The 20,581-nt window shown below is 37.2% G+C and overlaps 1 protein-coding gene across 1 annotated transcript in view; it reads left to right on the top strand.

Annotated features, from left to right (window-relative positions):
* The window catches only part of ctnnd2a (catenin (cadherin-associated protein), delta 2a), a 227,923-nt gene that overhangs the window by 33,083 nt on the left and 174,259 nt on the right, over positions 1-20,581 (top strand). Inside the window, exon 2 of the mRNA XM_077624096.1 lies at positions 1,415-1,545. Coding sequence (XP_077480222.1) covers positions 1,417-1,545 — 129 coding nt within the window. The 5' untranslated portion in view covers positions 1,415-1,416. The remainder of the gene's footprint in view (positions 1-1,414; positions 1,546-20,581) is intronic.

Below are 20,581 nucleotides of genomic sequence, written 5' to 3'. Positions count from 1 at the left end.
TGTTGGGTTTTTGTGTCGAGGTGTGTGTATGTATGTTTTCCTCGCCTCCCATAGCCAGCTGTGTTGAGTTTATTTTAGTGTCCCATCCAGTAAGTCATGTTTTTGCCTTTTGTCAGTTTGTGTTTCTTCCCCTGTTTATTTTGTCACTTGGATATAGAGTTTTTGGCATTAAAAGCCCAAGTTTTGCTCCAGGAATTTTCTTCCCTGCATCCTGGGTTCAACTTTGCCGTAGCCGTCTTAAGCCCACTTAGCCCACCTTGTGGACTTCCTGTGTGTGGCTCCAGTTTTTTACCTAGGTCTACAATGTCTTGTGTGTCTTGTATGTGTCTTGCTACTACAACCAAGAAATTTCCCAAATACGGGATGAAATAAAGTTCTAATCTAATCTAATTTGAAAACATGACAAACTCACCAGTGTGTGAAAATCCACGTGCACGATGTGGCTGGACATGAGCTAAATAATTTAGCAAATGTCAGATGGGTATTCATTCTGAATTTGAAGCCTTATGTCTAAATGCATGAGAAATACATAGGGAGTTTGCAAAATATATGATTCTGGTAACGTCTAATTCTACACTTGTGAGATGTCAGTGTTTCTAGCATGTCATATATTTCTGCCTGCTCTATTGACAGCTCAATTTTTTTTACCTGGGAAAAATATTACTAATAATTCATTTATTTTTCATGCTGCCTATTCACACGAGGGTAGCAGGGGGGAGCTGGAGCCTATCCCAGTTTACTTCGGGAGAACAACAATAGACTGGTTTCCAATCAGTCGTAGGAAAACATTGAGACGGACAACCATTCGCACTGACAATCACACTGCCAGTGAGAATCAATCCCAAGATGCCTACACTAAAGTCAGGAAAAGTAACCACTGCACCATCGACTCGCTGGTTGAGGATTTCAGATTAATAATCATTCATCACATGATTTTTTTTTATACGAATAACTGTCACAAGTAATTAAAATGGTCATAAATCCATTTTATTTTGACGAGTCAAGGAATACTAATGACATGCAGTCAGGATTTGAGATTTTGTGGTACATAATGATTTAAAAACGTCCTTTTAACCTCTTTAAGCTTACTTAATATGGATTGTGAACTAATTATTTTATATATTGAAACCAAAAATTGAGAAAATACTATTGGATTATGTTTTTACAATTACTTGGGGCTTTGGTTTCCATTTTAAACATCATGGAACACACCATTATGCTGAATATAGAAATTTACCTTATTTGCATTATGGTGTTATTATCAAGATAACATGGTAAAGTAATTGTGTTACCTATAGTAATTACTCTTCCTTTAGCTCTGAAAAGTCATGACCTTTTACTAATCCAAATACATGCACTTAATGATCTATTTATTTTTCTAAACTGCAACTGTGAATGTTTTTGATCATTTCAGCCATGCCGGTGCCAGATCAGCCCACTGAGCAGGAGAAGGGGGCCATCGTTCCCCCGGTGATGTCTGCCTCTAATGGAGACAGGTCAGAGACTGAGACAACCTCCTCCATCCTGGCATCAGTCAAAGAGCAGGTAGTACAAGTTCCTGTTATACACAACATTGGGCCTCATAGGGCATTTACACTGGAAATGAAACACTTTGGTCTAAATCTGAAAATATGGTTCCTAACTTGAATATGATTGTCGACCACAAAAACTAGAAAATGACTTTAAATTCTTTAAACATAAAAAAACAAATATCCCCTGCACTCTTGGATGTGTTGCATGGTTAGAGGCTTACCTATTTTGCTGTCTGTTGATATGGCTGAGCAAAAATAATTGGTTGTTGTTCTTCATAAATCTTTTATTTTCTTATTTATCTTATATTTAGTTAGCTACACATACCTTTTTAGAGTCTTACATCTTCAGATTCACACTCATACCCGTGGGCAGTGGACTGCCATTCAAGGTGTGATTGGAGAAAGGTAGGGCTCAGTGTTTTACCCAAAAACACCAACAGTTTCCTCCTGCTCATTCTTCAGTTATTGGTGTACCAACTCCGCCAAAGCCATTTCTATACAATTGTAAGGTCAAAATGTTAAAGAAACTTTAATTTTCACAGTAATGCTATAACCATAATTTCTAGTTAAGGAAACATTTATACAAATGTATAAAATCATAGATAACGTTTCCAACATTAAGACAGAACTGCGAGTCTTGTGGTGTAGAATTTTGGGTGTGTTTGCGGTTGATGCATTGTTCCTGTTTTCATGAATAATGATCACCACATCAGTCAAGACTGTCTTTTCCTGGGTAAAAGTGAGACGCAATAGCGCACAGTCTGAGTTTAGTGAATATGTAGTAATGGGGCGTGAAGAGAAGCAAAGACGTACTTCTTCAGTTTGCTTGTAGTTCCATCTTGGATTGGATACCTTTATTCATCCTGTATTTGGGAAATTTCGTTGTCACATAAGCAAGAGGGTGAGGATGCAGAAATAGGAAAGGCATTTTCGACATAAATAGATAGGCAATATGTAAGTTAATAAATAAATACATGAATAAATATATAAATAAATAAGCGTGTTGCTGAAATATATATATACATATATATATATATATATATATATATATATATATATATATATATACACGTATATATACATATATATATATATATACATATATATATATATATATATATATATATATATATATATATATATATATACATATATACATATATAAGCACATATATACATACACATAGAGAATATAAAGTATATAACATCTTTACCATTTTTTTATATTTAACGCACAGGTTAGTGCAGGTCAAAATGAGAGTATGCCAAGGTTGAAGCATATTATTGGTCTACCTTTTTTTATTTCAATCGCTTTTGCAAATTCATTTTGCACATGATAGGTTTTGAAACTTGGCACTTTGTGACATCACACTGCTTTATTATGAATGTAGCTGACTGTTTTTCCTCCACGCCCACCAATATTGAACTGAATTGAATGCAATTCAATTCAATATTGGTGGGTGTGGAGGATGAACAAAGAGGGCACTGAGAAAGGATGTCGTCACTTCCTGGTTCTAAGATGTGTGCCATTAAGTGTACTAGAAATGAAGCATTATTGAAATTTATACATGTGCATTTGCTGTGGTTTGCTTTGGTCACTTGACCAGTTCCTGTCACTGTCATATTTTTCTCTCGCGACCTCCACCCCCGTACCGCTGTTTGCTGTCTGGCCTTAGGCTCTGGACGTCTGCAAGATGTTGGTGTCAAGTGAGTGAATGTTTTAAGTAGAACTAGAGCTCTTGTAACCAGGAAGTCATAGCAATCAATAGCTTGCCTCCTGAATGAACACACCCCTCTGTGTGCACGCGTGTACAAAACCTCGCCGAAGGGAAAATGTTACTTTTGTATAATCGTATAATAGCAACGTTTGGTGTGATTTTTAAGATGAATGTAGTCTGCGTCTACGTGTCGGTCACTACGCACAATTTATACGCCCAAAGGTTTTCCACCAGCACACCCACTCCAACAATGGCTAATTAGATCAAGGAGTAGAATACTAATTACCGCCAGTCAGCTGCATATTAATGAAAAAGTTGTTTTTGCAGAAGGGCTTAAAAAAGAACCAACTGAATTTAGTTAGAAAATGAAATTTAGTGCACTTAGAAAGTAGATTGTAGCAAAAACCTGGTAAAGTGGCATCCAAGGTTAGGAAAAATAATATAATAATAATAACAAAGAGACCTTAGTGCAACTTTAAGATTATCCAGGTCCGCTTGGTATTGTAGTACTTAGTTTAACACCAGTCCATTTTAGCACTTATTGGTGTGGCTTTTGCAAAATTCCCCTAATAAGGCGATCTTGATTTTATCTTACCTTTATGCCTTCCAAACAGCTACACCAAGAATTTTATTATGGTTATTTAAGGAACTGCTGTGCATGAAAGAACATAAAGATTGAAATGTGCTGAAGAAGTGTGCAAGTATAATGGATGGAAACACTGGGCTCCAGCTGTTGCCAAGCAATAATTGAAATAGTCGATAAAAACGAGGTAATTACTCCATGTGATTCTTTTTCCAACTAGCTGGAACGTGACAAGTGGCAAGGTTGGTTTGTGGTGCCTGGGAAGAGGCAGAATGGGTTAGAAGGAGAGTACTGCAAAAGTCAACAACTATGGCATTTAGCGGCGTGTTGGTGTGTGTGAATTTTTTATTTATTAAAAAAAAAACTCATTTAAGAGGAAAATCAACATTCTCAGACACCAAGGAGCAAGAAACGAAAGGCATTTCACAATCCTGAGTTGCACTCTGAAAAACAAAAACGTTGCTTTTGCACTAATTGCACTGGTTGATTGGTGTTTTGCCTTGGACTCATTCATTGTATAGCTGAATGCTTTTTCAGTAATTGGCATACACCGTATAAAAACTTCAAAGGGTATAAATGTTTTTTACTCTAATTAAACCATGAAGTAATATCCAATTTACTCTGACTTGTGCTAGCGCACTTACCACAAATTGCTTGATGTACATTGAGAATGCCCATTTGAAAGCCTTTCCTTGGGCACCTGATAGCATGATTAAAAATATATGAAATTATATTGGAACTATCCATCCATTTTATATTTTATATATTGCACGTCTTTATAGGGTTGCAGGCAAATGGAGCATATATATATATATATATATATATATATATATATATATATATATATATATATATATATATATATAAAATTCAACATCAACGGTGTCTCTGCTGGTTGCAGGGAAGTAGCACACTTCATTTTCACTCAATTTCTTCACGACAGGATTAATCAGCAATCAATTTCACAACCTAATGTTTAATTCATGTATTCCCATCCATCAGAATATGATCACACTTATCATCACATTTTGTACTCACTGTTAGATTGAGGGAGTTTCCAATAATTAATGCGAACTATGTTGTGGCGAAAATGAGTCTAATTTAGCAATACTTATAATCCGTATTTTAAAATGTTTAAGTTCGATTTCTTCTTTAAAGACGTCATAGAGTTTGTGCTAACTTAAAAATGTAAGCTTTTCTGTTTCTGAGCTTATTGTCAAAGTTAAAAACAACAATTAAGCATATGACTTTAAGATGCAACTACCCTATCTTACCATTTTTTTATATACATAAATTCGCCACTAGGCCACCTCGTGTTGTAGAGGTTCACTCGCCTGACTCCAGTGCGGGCAGATGCGGGCTCCATTCCCGGTGGTGGCGGTATGATTGGGAGTATGGATGGTCGTTCGAAAAAACAAACAAAAAGTAATGCCAACTGTCATCCAATAGGTGGTATCTGTCTGTTTTTAAAGTTCTGTGGAAAGATGGAATAACGTTTACAATACCTCTTATACTAAAATCCTGAGTGGCAGGTAAAGTGCCACTGTTGTTTTCACATCACTTCCAGAGGGTGATATAGCCCAATGAGATTGATGAAATATTTTGTTTCTCTTATTCAACAAGTGTTAATCAAATTACCATTTCTTTTCAGCTGTACTGATACATCGTGTATTTTCTTCTTTAAGCATGGTATCACTTACATTTTATCTTTCCTTTATATTGACAGTATTTCGGCAGGGTATCATCACCTCAGTCAAGATGAGAGCTCACTGAAGTGACACAGGGAAATTCACAGACTTTAGAATTTGATGTACACAGCGCTGCAGTATTAGGCACCGTTTACCATTTTTGAGTTTTTAGCGCTCCAATACTGGTGAAAATAGGTTAGTGTGAGTTTTATTGGACACATTCTCTGATCTGTAAATTTGTAACTAAAATGTCCATCGTGAACCTATACCACTCATCCTGTTTGTAATCGATTTAGATTCTTGAGATGCTTTGCAGGATGTTGCATCAGCTCTCAGGTTGCCTCAGGAGAACCCCAGCAGACCAACTGCTGCTAACCTGCTTTATAGTAATGCTGCATGGATTTTTATCCAAAGTTATGATCAGTTAGAAAAGAAAGCTGTGTTCCTTAACATGCTGCAGGGCTTCTTCCCCGAAAGTTTTTCAGTGATAAGGTGATGATGTGTTTTTATCACCTTGAAATTTATTGTTGCGTACTAGGATGTTTATGACATTACCCATGAATAGCTTAATAGTGATTAATTGCATCTTGGTAATGTGGATCAATTCGTGTGGTTACAATGTCATTGGAATCAAAGACAAGAAAAGGACGGGGGAAACGCATTAGCTGTGGTATTTATCCCAAAATTAGAGCGCTTTAGTGAGAAACTGTTGTGAAATTTCAGGAAACCTGTGACACACAAAAACCTCCCTCACACCAAATCATGAGTACCATGATCCTCCTAGGGTGTTTTGTGAGAGACCATCCTCACCAATGAAGAAGAAAAGAATAATGTGAGGTGACTGATAGCTGAAAGCTTGAGTGATGAAACTTTGTTGACTAGTTCTTTATTGATGATAGGAAAAATCATTGATAATTTGGAAAGGTATGTTAAATGCTCCTGTTTTCATGACAATTTGCTGATACCATAATATGCTCAATTGAAGAATATGAAGGAGCACACTTTATTTCAACTGAAATTCTTCGAGACTTAGTTAGTTATAGTCGTCAAAATTTCATTCCCGCATGACTTATTTTAATTTGCATTTGTTGTTTCACAAATTCTACTGCAGAATATTTTATACAACTGCCTTTTGTCTTTGTTATTGCATATGACTAAAACCGCACTTGGGTTCATTTCCTTGCTAAGCTTGTTGCATGTGATCTGATAGTTTCTATAATCCACAAATCCACCATCAAAGGGGCTCCAATGATTGGAGTTTGTGTAAGTGACAGAAGCAAGTCCTTGTTCAGTGCACACAAGCTCATACGTTCTGTACTTGAGATTGCTGCTTGGTCTTTTGGTTGTCTCTGTTGTTGCAGTTTAGCCTTTTAAATGAAAGATATATTCTTTCCTATTCCACAAACTCCCACAACAACAACTCTCTTTTGACTGCCGTTTGTCGTCAGAGTTCTTTATATAAAATTACCTTACACTGTAGTTGAAGAGGGTTACCTTTACATTAGTAGATACTAGATATGTAAATTTCTTGCTTTCACTGTGTAGTCAAACCTGCTACAATTGCAGTGAAGAAGCTTTATCTCTTTCAGCGTGTTCCCCTATGCTTTCAGGGCACACGATACATTGATAAACGTTGGCCGCAATTCTATTGCTGGGGAAGTAACCCAGGTCGAGACTGAGTGGCTTTTAAACAACACAAATGCTGCCAAGGTGACTTGTAATGGTTTTACACGCATGAGCTGTGCCACAGCAATATCTTCTCACATCTTTTCGCTTAGTGAAAAAGCAATGCGGTTCCAGCTAAATGAACTAAGAGTGGAACTTTACATGTTATTTTCCCTTAACAAAAGCATAGTTGAAATTACTACTTACCCTTCCATTAACGTAGACCCACATCATTCAAGTGAGAGTTGGGCGTTAAACGATAACGATAATTATCGTGAAATAATTTTTCAACAATAATATTAAAAACTTAAAAATTCGATAATTTCAAACTGCAATTGCACCAACCGACCTGTTTCTCTTTGTGCCATACGAATGACTGGCGACCGGTCTAGGGTCTAGTCTGCCTTTCGTTGAAGTTTGCGAAAATAGCCTCCATCAACTCCCACAACCCTTGTGACGATATATACACGGTACAGAGGATGAATGAATGTTGAATATCGCTATATAATAAGATGTACATTGTGTAGAATTGACTTAACTGTCTTGATTTCAAATACTTGGTTCTCAGGAGTGTTTTGCTTACCCACCAAGTGTGAACTGTACAGGATTGCAGAAAAATGGAATTTAGTGAGCTGACTGTGTCAGAGCAATTCTTTCCAAACCACTTAAATGGTGTGCCTTTTGTTCCTTCATAATCAGGCATCTTTAAATAATACCGCTCTTACCTAGTTTTCCCATCCCTGTCTTGGCATCTACTTGGATGTATGCTTATTTCTTCAAGTCCTCACGGAAATGATGCTTTAATTAATTAATTCATTTAGTCAGTCATTCATTCATTCATTCTCAACTTCCTAATCCTCGAAAGGGTCGCAGGGTGTCAGTGCCTATCCCAACTGACTTCGCGGGAAAAGGCAGATATAACCCCTAAACTGGTCCCCATTCAATTGTAGGGGACACAGAGAGAGAAACAAACAGTCGCACTTGCATTCACTGAGTGGGAATCGATCCCAAGCTGCCCGCACTGAATTCAGGTGAATGACCCCCCCACTATAGCAAGCGTGACACCAGAAACGACGATATTCACCACAGCCAAATGAAAGGACTGACAGCACCCTCAAACTGTCTGTTTTGAACAGTTTGTGGGTGAAGACACTCTAATTGGATTGTGTACGAAAGTAAAGAGAATGATGGAGAAGATAAATTAAAGAAGGTTGAAAAAGCAAGCAAGTGTAGAGAAAGAAAGCTGCTAAAGTTGTCTGAATACAACTACATGTATCATGCCTTTTACTTTTTGAAGGTCAAACAGTGTATATGGAATGGCAGCACATTTCTGTTTCTACACTTTCCAGCAAAAAATAAATGACCCAGTACAGCAAAAGCCAGCTGAGAAGCTCTCGAACAAACTTTCTGAGGAAGAAAAAATAAAAAAACAGAACGAGCAAAATGTGTTTTACACTGTACATTCAGAATAAGGATGCGTAGGTAGTAGACTTTACAGTTTCGTTAGTCTCCCTTTTCTGCCATTGCTAACAGTTCAAATAAGCATGACATGGCCTACACCACAATAATGACAGGGTTTTGTTGAGTCTGGTCCACACATGGATTTTATTATATGTATATTTCTATACCTCTGACACCCTTTTCTTAAAATTTAAAACAGAGTATCACATACAGATAATATTTTACTAACCAGCTGCATAAAAACAAGCCTTTAGGGCAGAGATGTTCTTGCATGATCTGTGATCTCATTAAAACAAAGGTGGGCAAACACTTAAAGGCATGTGCTTATCTTTTACGAATGTTGAATAAGATGTTTCCCAGATTGCATTGAAAATAATATGTCTTGCAGTCTGAGAAACCTGGTAATTTAGAAAGAAATCACACACTTCCCCACACTGATGCAAATACTTCTGTTCATATACTAAATTTGTAGTATTTATTGTAAGGCTATCGGACAAAATAATTGGCTAAATTTGTTTGGTCTTTGATGGTGTGCTAATTTCTCAAATCTGATGATGGAAATCTGTTTAAACTGAAATGCACCCTAACATTTAAAGCGGCAATCTGATTGATCTCAAACTCATCTTAAAACAGAAAGCTAACATTTTACTTGGAACAGGTATGTACATTTTTCTGAGATTACATAGTCATTCTTCACTTGCTGATGTAAGGTTTGAAGTTTGGGTGTTTGAAATGAGAGTATTTATTTGTTGAAAAAAAGAGTTACAATTTCCATTGGAGCCTCAAGCAAGCATAAATTGGGTCAAGAGCACTGCACAACTTGCCAAGCATGATGCTGCAACAGTCCCAAACGCATTAATAAGGTATTCATTCGTTATTTGTCAGCCGTCTCCCCCACATTCATGCTTCGTCATCGCGGAATGATACTGCATCCTGTAGAACTCGCCTGAACTATGACATGAAAATGTAATGAGGCATGAAATCAATATGTACACTATTGCTTTACCCAAGGCATGCCGGGTAATGGAGTGTCAGGAGTGCTTTGCGGCAGTTTTAATCACAAAGACCTGGGAAAAGCTCCTTGTAAACAACTCCCTAAGTTACAATATGTGCGGAATGGAGGATATGTACCTGTGATTACTTTTGCCATAATTGAAGCCAACTGTGTGTCCATATGTCAGCATGGAGGTGAAACAGAGCTGTGCGATTATGTAGCTCTGCATGAGTCTAGTGCAAGTCTGACTGTGTGTTATCATTGGGTTAGCGTTGCTTCCCCACCTGGTTTTCTTTTATTAGCCTCTAGGGCAGACCTGGGAAATCCGGTCCTCGAGGGCCGCTGTGGGTGCAGTTTTTTGTTCCAACCGATCCAGAACTGACATTTTAACTACAATTAGATTTCTGCTGAAACAAGAAGCACCTGACTGCAATCTACTGATTGCACTTCTAAGATACTGGATTGGTGGAAAGGTTTCCTCTTATGGGTTGGAACGAAAAACTGCACCCACTGCGGCCCTTTGTGGAATTAATTGCCCAGGTCTGCTCTAGGGCTACACATGACTCTTGTGAAGCAATCACTCTTCTAATCACTTAGCCTCCACCTTTATCTATTCTTGCATCCTTCTGAATGCTAATGGTATACCAGCCCATGGTGTTCAACTTTGTAAGAATAACAGAATTGAAATGAGTCAAAGCCAAAGTCCGAGGATGAGTAGGTTTACTGATAATGTATCTAACTGACTTGTACCGAAAAGCCTTCGGAAAGAATCTGGAATTAAATCATGTTTGGATGCCAGAATGAGAAAGTCAAGAGATGTTTCATGCAGATCACAGCTAGAGATATACATTTATATCGATTGACTTATTTAGAGTTTGAGTTTGGAATTGGTCGGTAAAATGGTGCAGAGGAAGAAGCAAAGTTGCAACGTCAAAGAATAATAACGTGGCGAATAATCCTAACTTTTAAATTATATATATTATATTTATATATTATATTACAGTATTTTCACGTGTATAACTAATATTTAATAAATATACTTCATGATAATTGTACTAATGTACTTGTATTTTTGTATAGGTGCGAAAACATGTACTATGTTAGTAATAATAGGGGTGATCTTTGCAGTTTTTCGATTATCGTGGCCATGTCTGGTTTGCATTATCCGCAAAATTCGAGGGATTACTGTACTGTATAATTGCAGTGTAGAATATAAATTTCATACGTGAATCTTGTTTTTTTTTTTACCCAGCCTGGCTGCAACAGCTTGAATTTTCATCTGCTAAAGTCGCAAACATAAATACTAAACGTCCTAACTTTACCAAGTACTTAAACTACAAAATTGACTTGTCATTCTCCCTATTGATTCCAAAATGACAAAATGGATAGACGTTGCTATGATGGAAAGTGCCATTAAGGAAATATATTTGCCATGCCATCTGCTTGCCTCTGCAAACTTATTTATCCCGAGTGTGAGAACTAGATGGTTCATGTGAGCAGATTCATGGTTTGCAGAAATGTACTCATTGTGTAGCAACATTTTTCGGAGGAGAGACACTCCAAAGTTCCACCGAGGGCGTAAAAAGAAGGTTATCACCATTTCAGGAATTGCTATCTGCGTGTTAAAAATGAAAATTTACATATGCAATGAACGTAGGTGTCAATCCAAACTAAAATGGGCAGCTCGTGTATTGCATTTCAATAGGTTGTGTAAGTGAATGTATTTTAAATGCAACTTGAATTTTTGCGACAAAAAGTTGTTGTTTTTTTATTTATTTTTGCCTCACAGAAAATTAATCTAAACTGCTGAGAAACAGCATGCTCTCAATTACAAGTTTGTTTTGCCCCAGTTTTAGCATTCTTGTTTATTTTTCGTAACATTTGATATTAAGCCTTAAACCTCTTTTAATCATTGTAAAGGTAACATACCAGTATAAAATAATATACATCATTTTATTTTGATTGCAATTTATTTTTCATTATTATTTCATACTAAATGGGAAAAACCAAACTGTATTAAATTTACTCCACTAGTTAAAATGGAGAAAATACACTTTTTGTCACAATTATGGCCAGCATGTATTGAGCTGCGAATAAAGAATACACTTCCTGAAATTGTAGTCAGCTGGTGATTATACCTTGACCATCTCACGAGTACAAACAGACTCTATTTTTGGATAATGTTGTGTTGAATTGTTTTTTTTTTTCTTTTTTTGTGTGTGCTTCATGTGTGACTCATTTGCTCTCTTACCCGAAGATCAGGATTTTCCATGTTGGCAAACAACCCAAATCCTAATTGCACAAACTACTGTAAGTTTTATTTAATTGTTTGTAAAATAGCAAAGTAATTGAACTATATTGCCATGGTTGAAAGTGAATTTGGGTATTCCATCACTGCCTTTGTTTTTTGTTTCTATTTTATACTGCCCAGAGCTTATATGCTCCCTTTGGCATTCTAAATAGATAAATTGCTCCCATGCACTTGCCTGGCCGCCTCTGTTGACATCTTCACAGCATAGACTCTGGCTGATGAAGAATGGTTCTGTCATTTAACTTCTCTGGGAAATAAACAAGAGATCAGGCCATCTTTTTCTTTTGCAACAGGTTTTTGTTTTTGTTTTCCTTCACTTTCTTGTTTAATTCCCATGTTGTCCCTCCGCTCATCATTCAACTTCTCACTGTATTTTGACTCTATTAAATTAATAACACATCTCCACAGAGAAAGCACCATGCCGCAGCCCTGCTAGAGATGCGCATCTAACCAGTGTTAATGAGCTCAGTTTGTTGTTTACTGTGAAGTCATTTGTGGATGCTATGGTGATTGTCTCAAATATATTTGCCCATTTTTACGCTGCGTAGAAATCCATCACCATCAGTAGCTTGGAGGCAACGTTGATTAATCTAATCTCATCTCATTTTCTGAACCGCTTTATACTCATTAGGGTCGCGGGGGGTGCTGGAGCCTATCCCAGCTGACGCCGGGCCAGAGGCGGGGGACACCCCGAATTGGTGGCACAAGGAGAAAGACAACCATTTTCGCTCAATCATATCTAGGGGCAATTTAGAGTGTCCAGTCAGCTTACTATGCATGTTTTTGGAATGTGGGAGAAAACCTGTGGTACCTAGAGGAAACCCACGCAGGCCCGGGAGAACATGCAAATTCCACACAGGTGGACCAACCTGAATTTGAACCCAGGACCCAGAGCTGTGAGGCCGACATGCTAACCACTCGCCCCACCAGGCCGCCAATTAATGTAATTTCATAACATTTAGTTTTTGTCATTAACTTATTGTGGGATATTGGTTTTGTCTTGCGGCCTGCATTACATGGAAAAACAGTCTTTTTCCTGATGGAATAAAAAATGATATTTCACATCTATACAAAGTAAATATTTTTAGACACATTTTCCTTCCTTCATTTAAGGTGTAATGATTCCAACATCCAGAGCAGGGGTAGGGAACCAATGGCTATTTTAATGGCTGCATAAGGCTCTCTCCTAAACTCTAAGTTACATGTAGAAACCGCTGATGAGAGAGCTGAATCCCGAATGCACCAATAGGAACGTCGTGTTGGCACATCAATGCTAAGTCAACACTACCTCGAGCGCTGCTTTAATCATATACATTTTTTTATCCATTACAGTCCCTTGTGCATGCATACTAATCGATACTCATTGATTAGAACAGTGTAACAATATTATTTAAGAATTCAAATATTTTTGTAAAAATGCACTCTGGTATTTTAAGTTTTAAATTCCCAGATGTGCCCGCACCAAAATCAGGCAGAAAAAAAACACTTCTCCAACTCAAGGAGTAACTTTTACAAATATGAATCGTATGTGGTTCTCTCAGCCAAAAGATCCTGACCCTTGATCAAGAACATCATGGGTAAATTCACTTTATTCCATGGTACAACTTTTCAAACATATTTTCTTTATTCATCGAGAACCAGTTCAAACTGTCAGACTTTCTTCGAAAAAAATCATTTCCACCCTTTTTCTGTTATTTATTTTTCTGAATAACTTGTGTTTTTATTATCTACTGTTTCAACATTCTTCTTTACACTTGTTTCATTGGCCCATGAGCTCTCTCTAGAGATGTTCTTTTTGTTAGTTTACATTTTATTCATTCGCTGTCTTTTTCCACAACTTTCTAAAGAACTTTTGCTCCCCATGTTGCTGTCAGCTTTAGAACTACTACTCGAGTGAGCTACCAGTAACTTGTCTGTCACTTTTCCTTATTTTTCCTCTTAGTTAACCTCATTTTTATTCTATCCGCTTTTTGTACTTGTTGTTTCTGGAACTTTAGTGTCTTCTTTCCTTACAAACTCTGTGTTGAACTGCCTTTTTATAACTTTTATCCCCTCCGCTCCCCTCATGTTTCCCCTAAATATTGCAACACTGCTGTCATTTTGTTTACTCCTATTGCCTCCCCATATCTTTTATTTGCCCCACTTTGACCTATCATATTCGTCACTGAACTAATCAGTCCAGTCTTTATGATTAATACATTTTAATGATTAGATAACAATAATGATACGCAATTGGATACCATTGACGACAGATAAATATGCAGTTTGCTTTTGCCCAATGGTCAATTTTTCCAATAAGGAAAGCTGAGCAGAGCGAATACAGAATACAAATAATTCCAGCATATTGATGAAAATAAATTGTACACATGCCTACAAGCTGCTTGATTCCCCTAATCAGGCATTGGTAGAAGATTGCCTCTTTTGTACGTAATTTCAGCTCAACAAATAAATCTATGTGCATTAACAAGCAGCGTAACTGCATTGATTTCTTGTTTTGGTTCCACCACAAATCTCCTGACACGCTGACAGAATCGGTCAGAATAACAGAAATCTCCCAATAATCCAATCAAACATTGAACTCTTGTTTATTAGTACATATGTTGTATAAAAAAATCTAACAATTGAAATAATTCAACTAAGTAATTAGATAATTTAGTTGAGAAATAAACAAGGGACATCATTTAAATCAGTTCAATACCCAGCTCAGTTTTTTGCATTTATTTTCCATTTGGCATCCAGCCACTGGTGTGCGATGGGTAAAACTACATGTTTGACCCTTTGGAAGATTTATATCAGATATTTGTATCTTGCCATTGCCTTCTAGTTAGCATACCAATGCATATTGTACCCCCTTTTTTACAAATCATGCAGAATGAGGTTTTAGTTAGACGGTGTGCACTTGGCATGCTCAGCTAATGTGCCAGCTGTGAGAAGAGCCCTGTCACTGAAGCATTTCTGTTAATTAACACCCTGAAAGAATTTTACTTGACATTCCCTCAGCACACTGGACAATAAACCCAATTAGAGCAAGAAGTCCATATTTTCACCACATGGTCTTAAACTTGTAAACATGCACATCCACCGAGGCATTTACACATGCTCACACACATTGTTTTGAATAAGGGATGTGCTTTCAGGGGGTGAGTGGTTAGCGTGTCTGCCTCACAGTTCTGGTGTCCTGGGTTTGAATCCAGGTCACTCTACCTGTGTGGAGTTTGCATGTTCTCCCCGGGCCTGCGAGGGTTTTCTTCATGTTACATACTAGCTATCAGGTTTCAAGATGATTGGTTCACAAACAATGGAGGAGTAGTATTTCAAAGTTATTGTGCACAAGAAGAAGACCAATAGCAACAAATGAGTAACAACTTGACAGGGCTTCAGCCACCACTTATAAATGCGCTATCCCTGTAATGACTTTGACGTCAGTTAAACCCGCGCACAGATAAACTCGACCACAGGTGCATTGAACAATGGGTACTACCAGTTTCCTGAGTTGGGGCAGGCAATCTGGAATACACAAATTGGATTGGCTACAACACCATACCACCTTTTTAATATTGTCTGGTCTATGAGTAGCCCATTTCTAGAAATTCTGGCCTTTATTTGCTTTTCTTCCCTAGTACAAAATAACACATTTAAACTGCATATATTTTTAACACTTATTTTTGGTGAGAGATATTTTAAGTGTCAAAAAGATTAGAGAGGTTATGAAACAACTGCTTGTTCAGTTTTGATTGTCAGTTGCTCCAGGGTTTTTTCCTATTTTAACCATGGTAGGAAACGATGTTTAATGAAACGGAGTGCCCTTGTAGAAATTACCCAAAATTTTCTGTCCTGGTTCTGTTATCATCATCATTCCTTGCGATAACATTTTTTTTGTAATTTAAAGTGCAGCTTAATGATGTGACAAAACAAAATGTTATTTGTGAAGCTATTGTGTAAATTAAGAAAATGGCCCACCATCCAAGTTCTGATCTAGAAACTCAGCAAAACTTAATTGTTCAAATATTATTCAAACTTTTCTCATCTTGGCAAGTTTCATAGTCATCTTTGTGAGTCGGTACAACTCATGATGGACATCTGTTTCATCACCATGAAAGAAAGCCATCTGGTACAACTCCGTGTCTGTCATGGTCACCACAGTGAACAAAGTTGCTGAATGTTCCAGCAAACCTTTGGATGTTAAATGACACTTGAGAGTTTTTACCACAAAGCTTTGCATGGCAAAGGAAGAGGTGTAAAGGGCACTTGTTATGGTGTTCTTGCAAAGAGGTATTGGTTGTCTTCAAGAACTCCAAATGGCTGGCTGTGTTGAACTACGGGTTGTATTGTGCACAACATTTTTGTCAGGAGAATTGTGAGTGCCCAGCCACAATTCCTCCTTATGATAAATCATGAGAAATGTCTGCACAGCTTTTTCTCCACTTCGGAGAGCATGGGTCCGTGTCCCTGTGTGGTAGCTCCTAATGTGGATGGCCTAGGTGTTCCTGTCAAAATTGGTGCTAAGCTACATTTGAAAGGACTGAGTGTTTGTGTTCCTGCACTGTAAGTACAGTATATGCCCACTCTAAAGTTGTTGCTTAATTTAAAAAAAGAACATCAACTCAATACATTCAGAGTGAACCTCTACACCTCGTGGCGGCTTCTCTGATAGTACAATTTTAAAAATAAAATGTCTCAGCATTGCATTCAAAACACTTCTGTTGTAGACAGATCTAATTTTCATTGAGGACATTATTAAAAACGGCTCAAGTGTCACTCAAATTACATTAACTCGACAGAGGGCACATTATACTTAGAAATAAGTGTCCCACTGCTTATGGTGGTGCTAATAAATATGGAAAAAAGCATTTTGTTAAACATTTGACATAGTAAAACACAATTGAGATACTCTGAAACGTGACTAATGTAAGGGAACACAAGGGGAATCCTGTTATTGTGCAAGTGAGGAAGATGAGCTGATGGCAGAGTGACTGTGGAGGAGTGAGTGTTTGGCATGTAGGCTCAAGAGGCTGCAGGTAAACCACCAGATGGTACAAAATGTCACTCTACATCTTAATCAGCCACACAGGCAATGTGATTGTGTAGGACAGCAGGTCCAAACTTATTTTTTTTCTTTATTATTTTGGGTTTGTTTGTTCCTCTTGCCTTACTTGACTGTGCTTTGAGCTTACACGTTGCTATAATACCTGGATAAAATTTGTTACCAAAGACTTGACATTTCTGTCCTTCCTTTTATCCTTTAGCTTTGAGTTTGAGGGACTTGAGTTCAAGGCGGTGCTAATACAGTCATCTGTGTGCGTGTAAAAGCAGATCTGTTGCATGTCATCTTCCTCACTTCCTCGCCTTCCTTGTCACACCCCAATGAATACTGACTTTTATCGCTCATGATTCTCCCCTGAGTGGTGTTGAACATACACACACACCCACACGCACACACGTCAAAGGCCTCCGGTGGTATGAAAAAAGCTCTGATGGAAGGTTGCTACGTGTGAAAGAGAAAGAAGAGACTCAAAATGAGTGGACGGATGAAAGGAAACGTGGGTCTAAGGTGGCAGGAAGTTCAAAAATGATTTATAAGAAGACTGAAGTGACAAAAATAGAAAGTCACTATATGTAGAAATAATATTGGATAGAAAGACTGCGGTCTCAAAAAGAGAAGGTATTGGAACAGGTTGTCACGGTTGCTAATTTTAGGATACTTGGATTCACTCAAATGAGATATCCATATGCCTTTTATTATCCATGCTATCGCTCACTCACACGTCTGTCCCTCATGCCCTCTTCCCTTGCTTTGCAACAAATGCCAAAACGCTACAATGCTTTCTGCCCAGCTCTCTATTAGATAACAGCAGGCTGAATGGATGCTGCTTGTGGCACCTCCAGTAACATGGGATTGGGAAGATAAGTGTGAAAAGCAGAACTGTGGGCAATCATAGTCAAGCCTCTAATAATACTTTAATTCGGAAATTATAATATCTATTGCAAATGATAACTATGTAGAATATAAACCCATGTGCAAGCAGTTTGAGTAAGCTGTCACAGCAGTTTGCTTGGCAAAAAGGCTATACTATGTCCAAACAACAATGTAAATGTCATTCATTTTCTGAACTGCTATATGGTGTGTGTATATGTGTATATATATATGTATATGTGTATGTATATATATATATATGTGTGTATATGTATATATATGTGTGTATATATATATATATATATGTGTATATGTATATATATGTATATACACACATATGTGTGTGTGTATATATATATATATATATATATATATATATATATATATATATATACACATATATACATACATATATATACATGACTTCTTCAGTGCTGACTGCCACTACATTCAGTGCCGAAGAACTTTTTTTTTTTATACTTAATATAAAAAAATTGTGATGTACTGAAGCCGCCAAGTGGTGAAGGATCACAGTATATGATTATCTTTGAGTTCCTTTCCTGCCACTTAAAATATGCCAAAACAGGCCTGGCAGTGAACTGGAGCGCTTTCATGCATTTTAAGTTTCCATTATCCATCATTCTGTAATTCATATTAGTAATGCATACTCCTTGTATTTGGGCTCTTTGTGTTAAGACTTCATTTACAGTAATTAGAAAGGAAAAAAATACTCTCCTTTTGGGATGGCAATGGTATTATTTTTGTTATTCCTATTTTAAATAATTGTCACTTCTGCTTATATTTACTAACAATCATTCATTTTCAACACCGCTTGATCTTGTCAGGGTTCTTTTTTAGGCTAAAGTTCTCTTCATGTGTATTCTTTGGCTGCTACGACTTGTAGTCTTCAAAATACAGTATTTTTATCTGGGAATTCTGTGGTATTTGTTTTGTTAGCGGACCTAAAGCTGTGAGGAATCTGTTTTGAACTGAGAAGCTCATTCCCCAGCCATAATTTTCCACTAATCGTCTGACAGCACAGATCGATAACTAACATACTCTAATAACTAACGGCCAGTCTCTTGACGTATGAGACGCCGTAAAACAAGTTCCCTAAATCACAAAGGTGATGTGTTGACATTCTTTGCCTGATGATGTCCACTTTTTCTGGATTACATTGTAAAGTGAGCCAGTTAAGAGAGTAATGATTTTGTTAGCTTGTTTTTAGTTTCCCAGTTGTTATTTTTTTCCACATAAGAAATATTTAATTTGTGTTTAGGGAAAGAGCCACAGTAATATATGCTGCTTTGCATGCTCAGGTCGCCTCAGGCTAGATTAAATACAGAAATGGAACTGCACATGTGCACTGTGGTTTACATCACATTTGTTGTGATTGTTGCACACGTGTCTTAGCATCTGCTCGCTGCACAGCCCGTTTATTCTGGCCTGCGGGTACATTGGAACTGGTGAGATTTTGGTTTAATGAAAGTATCAATTTTGCCAGTTGCTAGATGTATCATGAGCATTTTATAGGATTTCATGGTCAGTTTGTATCTGTGTATTGTGGAGAGGATAAAGCGAGCTCAGCATTTTAAACTGCTGAGTATAAGGGATGGTGTCACATGACAAATCTAGGGGACACATTCTATCCAGCATTGGCATTTTTTGTACGCTACCCTTCAACGACACCTCACGGTCCTCTTCAACACATATCTTGCCTTCCTCTTCACTCAGTGAAACATGCTTGTATGTGTAGGTCATGCACATCACTATGGTTTTAATATTGCCGCGTTAGTATTCGTTTTCCCTGAACAAATTTATGACATGAATGTAATAAGATATAATTTACATGTAAAACCTAACTGTTGGTGGGTATTTTACATGCAGTTATTGTTTAGTTTTTGACATATAAAAGAAAATATGAATAAATATGAACATTTACTGGTTTGAATCAGCATAAGTAAGAATTGGCCTTTGGTCAATAAACAGGTCGAACTATGCACACACATACGCCAAAAACCAACACATATGTCATGGTTATATGAAGTAAATACTGAATATGTTGGTTAAAACAAGTCTTTGCCAACTTGGCAAATGGTCTCGACATCTCGGTATGGTCCAATCCTGATGTGTACATCTTTCATCAATGACATATTAGGAACTTGACCACCAAGTCATGGTGAGAGGAATTGATTGTGTGTCAGTGATTATGTAAATGATATGGACACCTGCAATGGATTGGCTTACTCACTGTCGGAAATAAGCACTTAACAGATTACTTGGTTGTTCAATTTCACACTTGATGTGCAAGCAGTCACTCCAAAGACTCGAGTGTCTGTGTAAAAGCAATATAAAGTCTATTTCAATAATTTGACTGTTTTAATGGAGCCATTCCAGATGAACTTAGGTCTTGCAAGGTAGTATGATGTTTTGCTTGACTTTATGCAAATTTACTCAGAGTTAAAAAGTAAATGTTAGTCGAGTTACACAACTTCATGGGCATTACTTTTAAAAAAAAGACTGTCTTGATCAGGTACATATTTTTTTTTCAGGCCAGAGCCTTTTATTTAATGTGGTCAACATATTGGTCATTGCTGTGATATCTACGTGATTTTAACAAGGACTTTAACAAGACCAATGTTAATTACTGCCTCAAGTCATTTTCAGTTTGGATTTTAACCCATTATTCTCAATATTGATTGCATGATCCTGAGG

Source organism: Stigmatopora argus, chromosome 17 (assembly GCF_051989625.1).
Source record: "Stigmatopora argus isolate UIUO_Sarg chromosome 17, RoL_Sarg_1.0, whole genome shotgun sequence".
In the NCBI taxonomy this organism is placed as follows: domain Eukaryota; kingdom Metazoa; phylum Chordata; class Actinopteri; order Syngnathiformes; family Syngnathidae; genus Stigmatopora; species Stigmatopora argus.
Note: the sequence above shows the minus strand (reverse complement) of the source record. Positions and strands in the feature narration are given on the sequence as shown.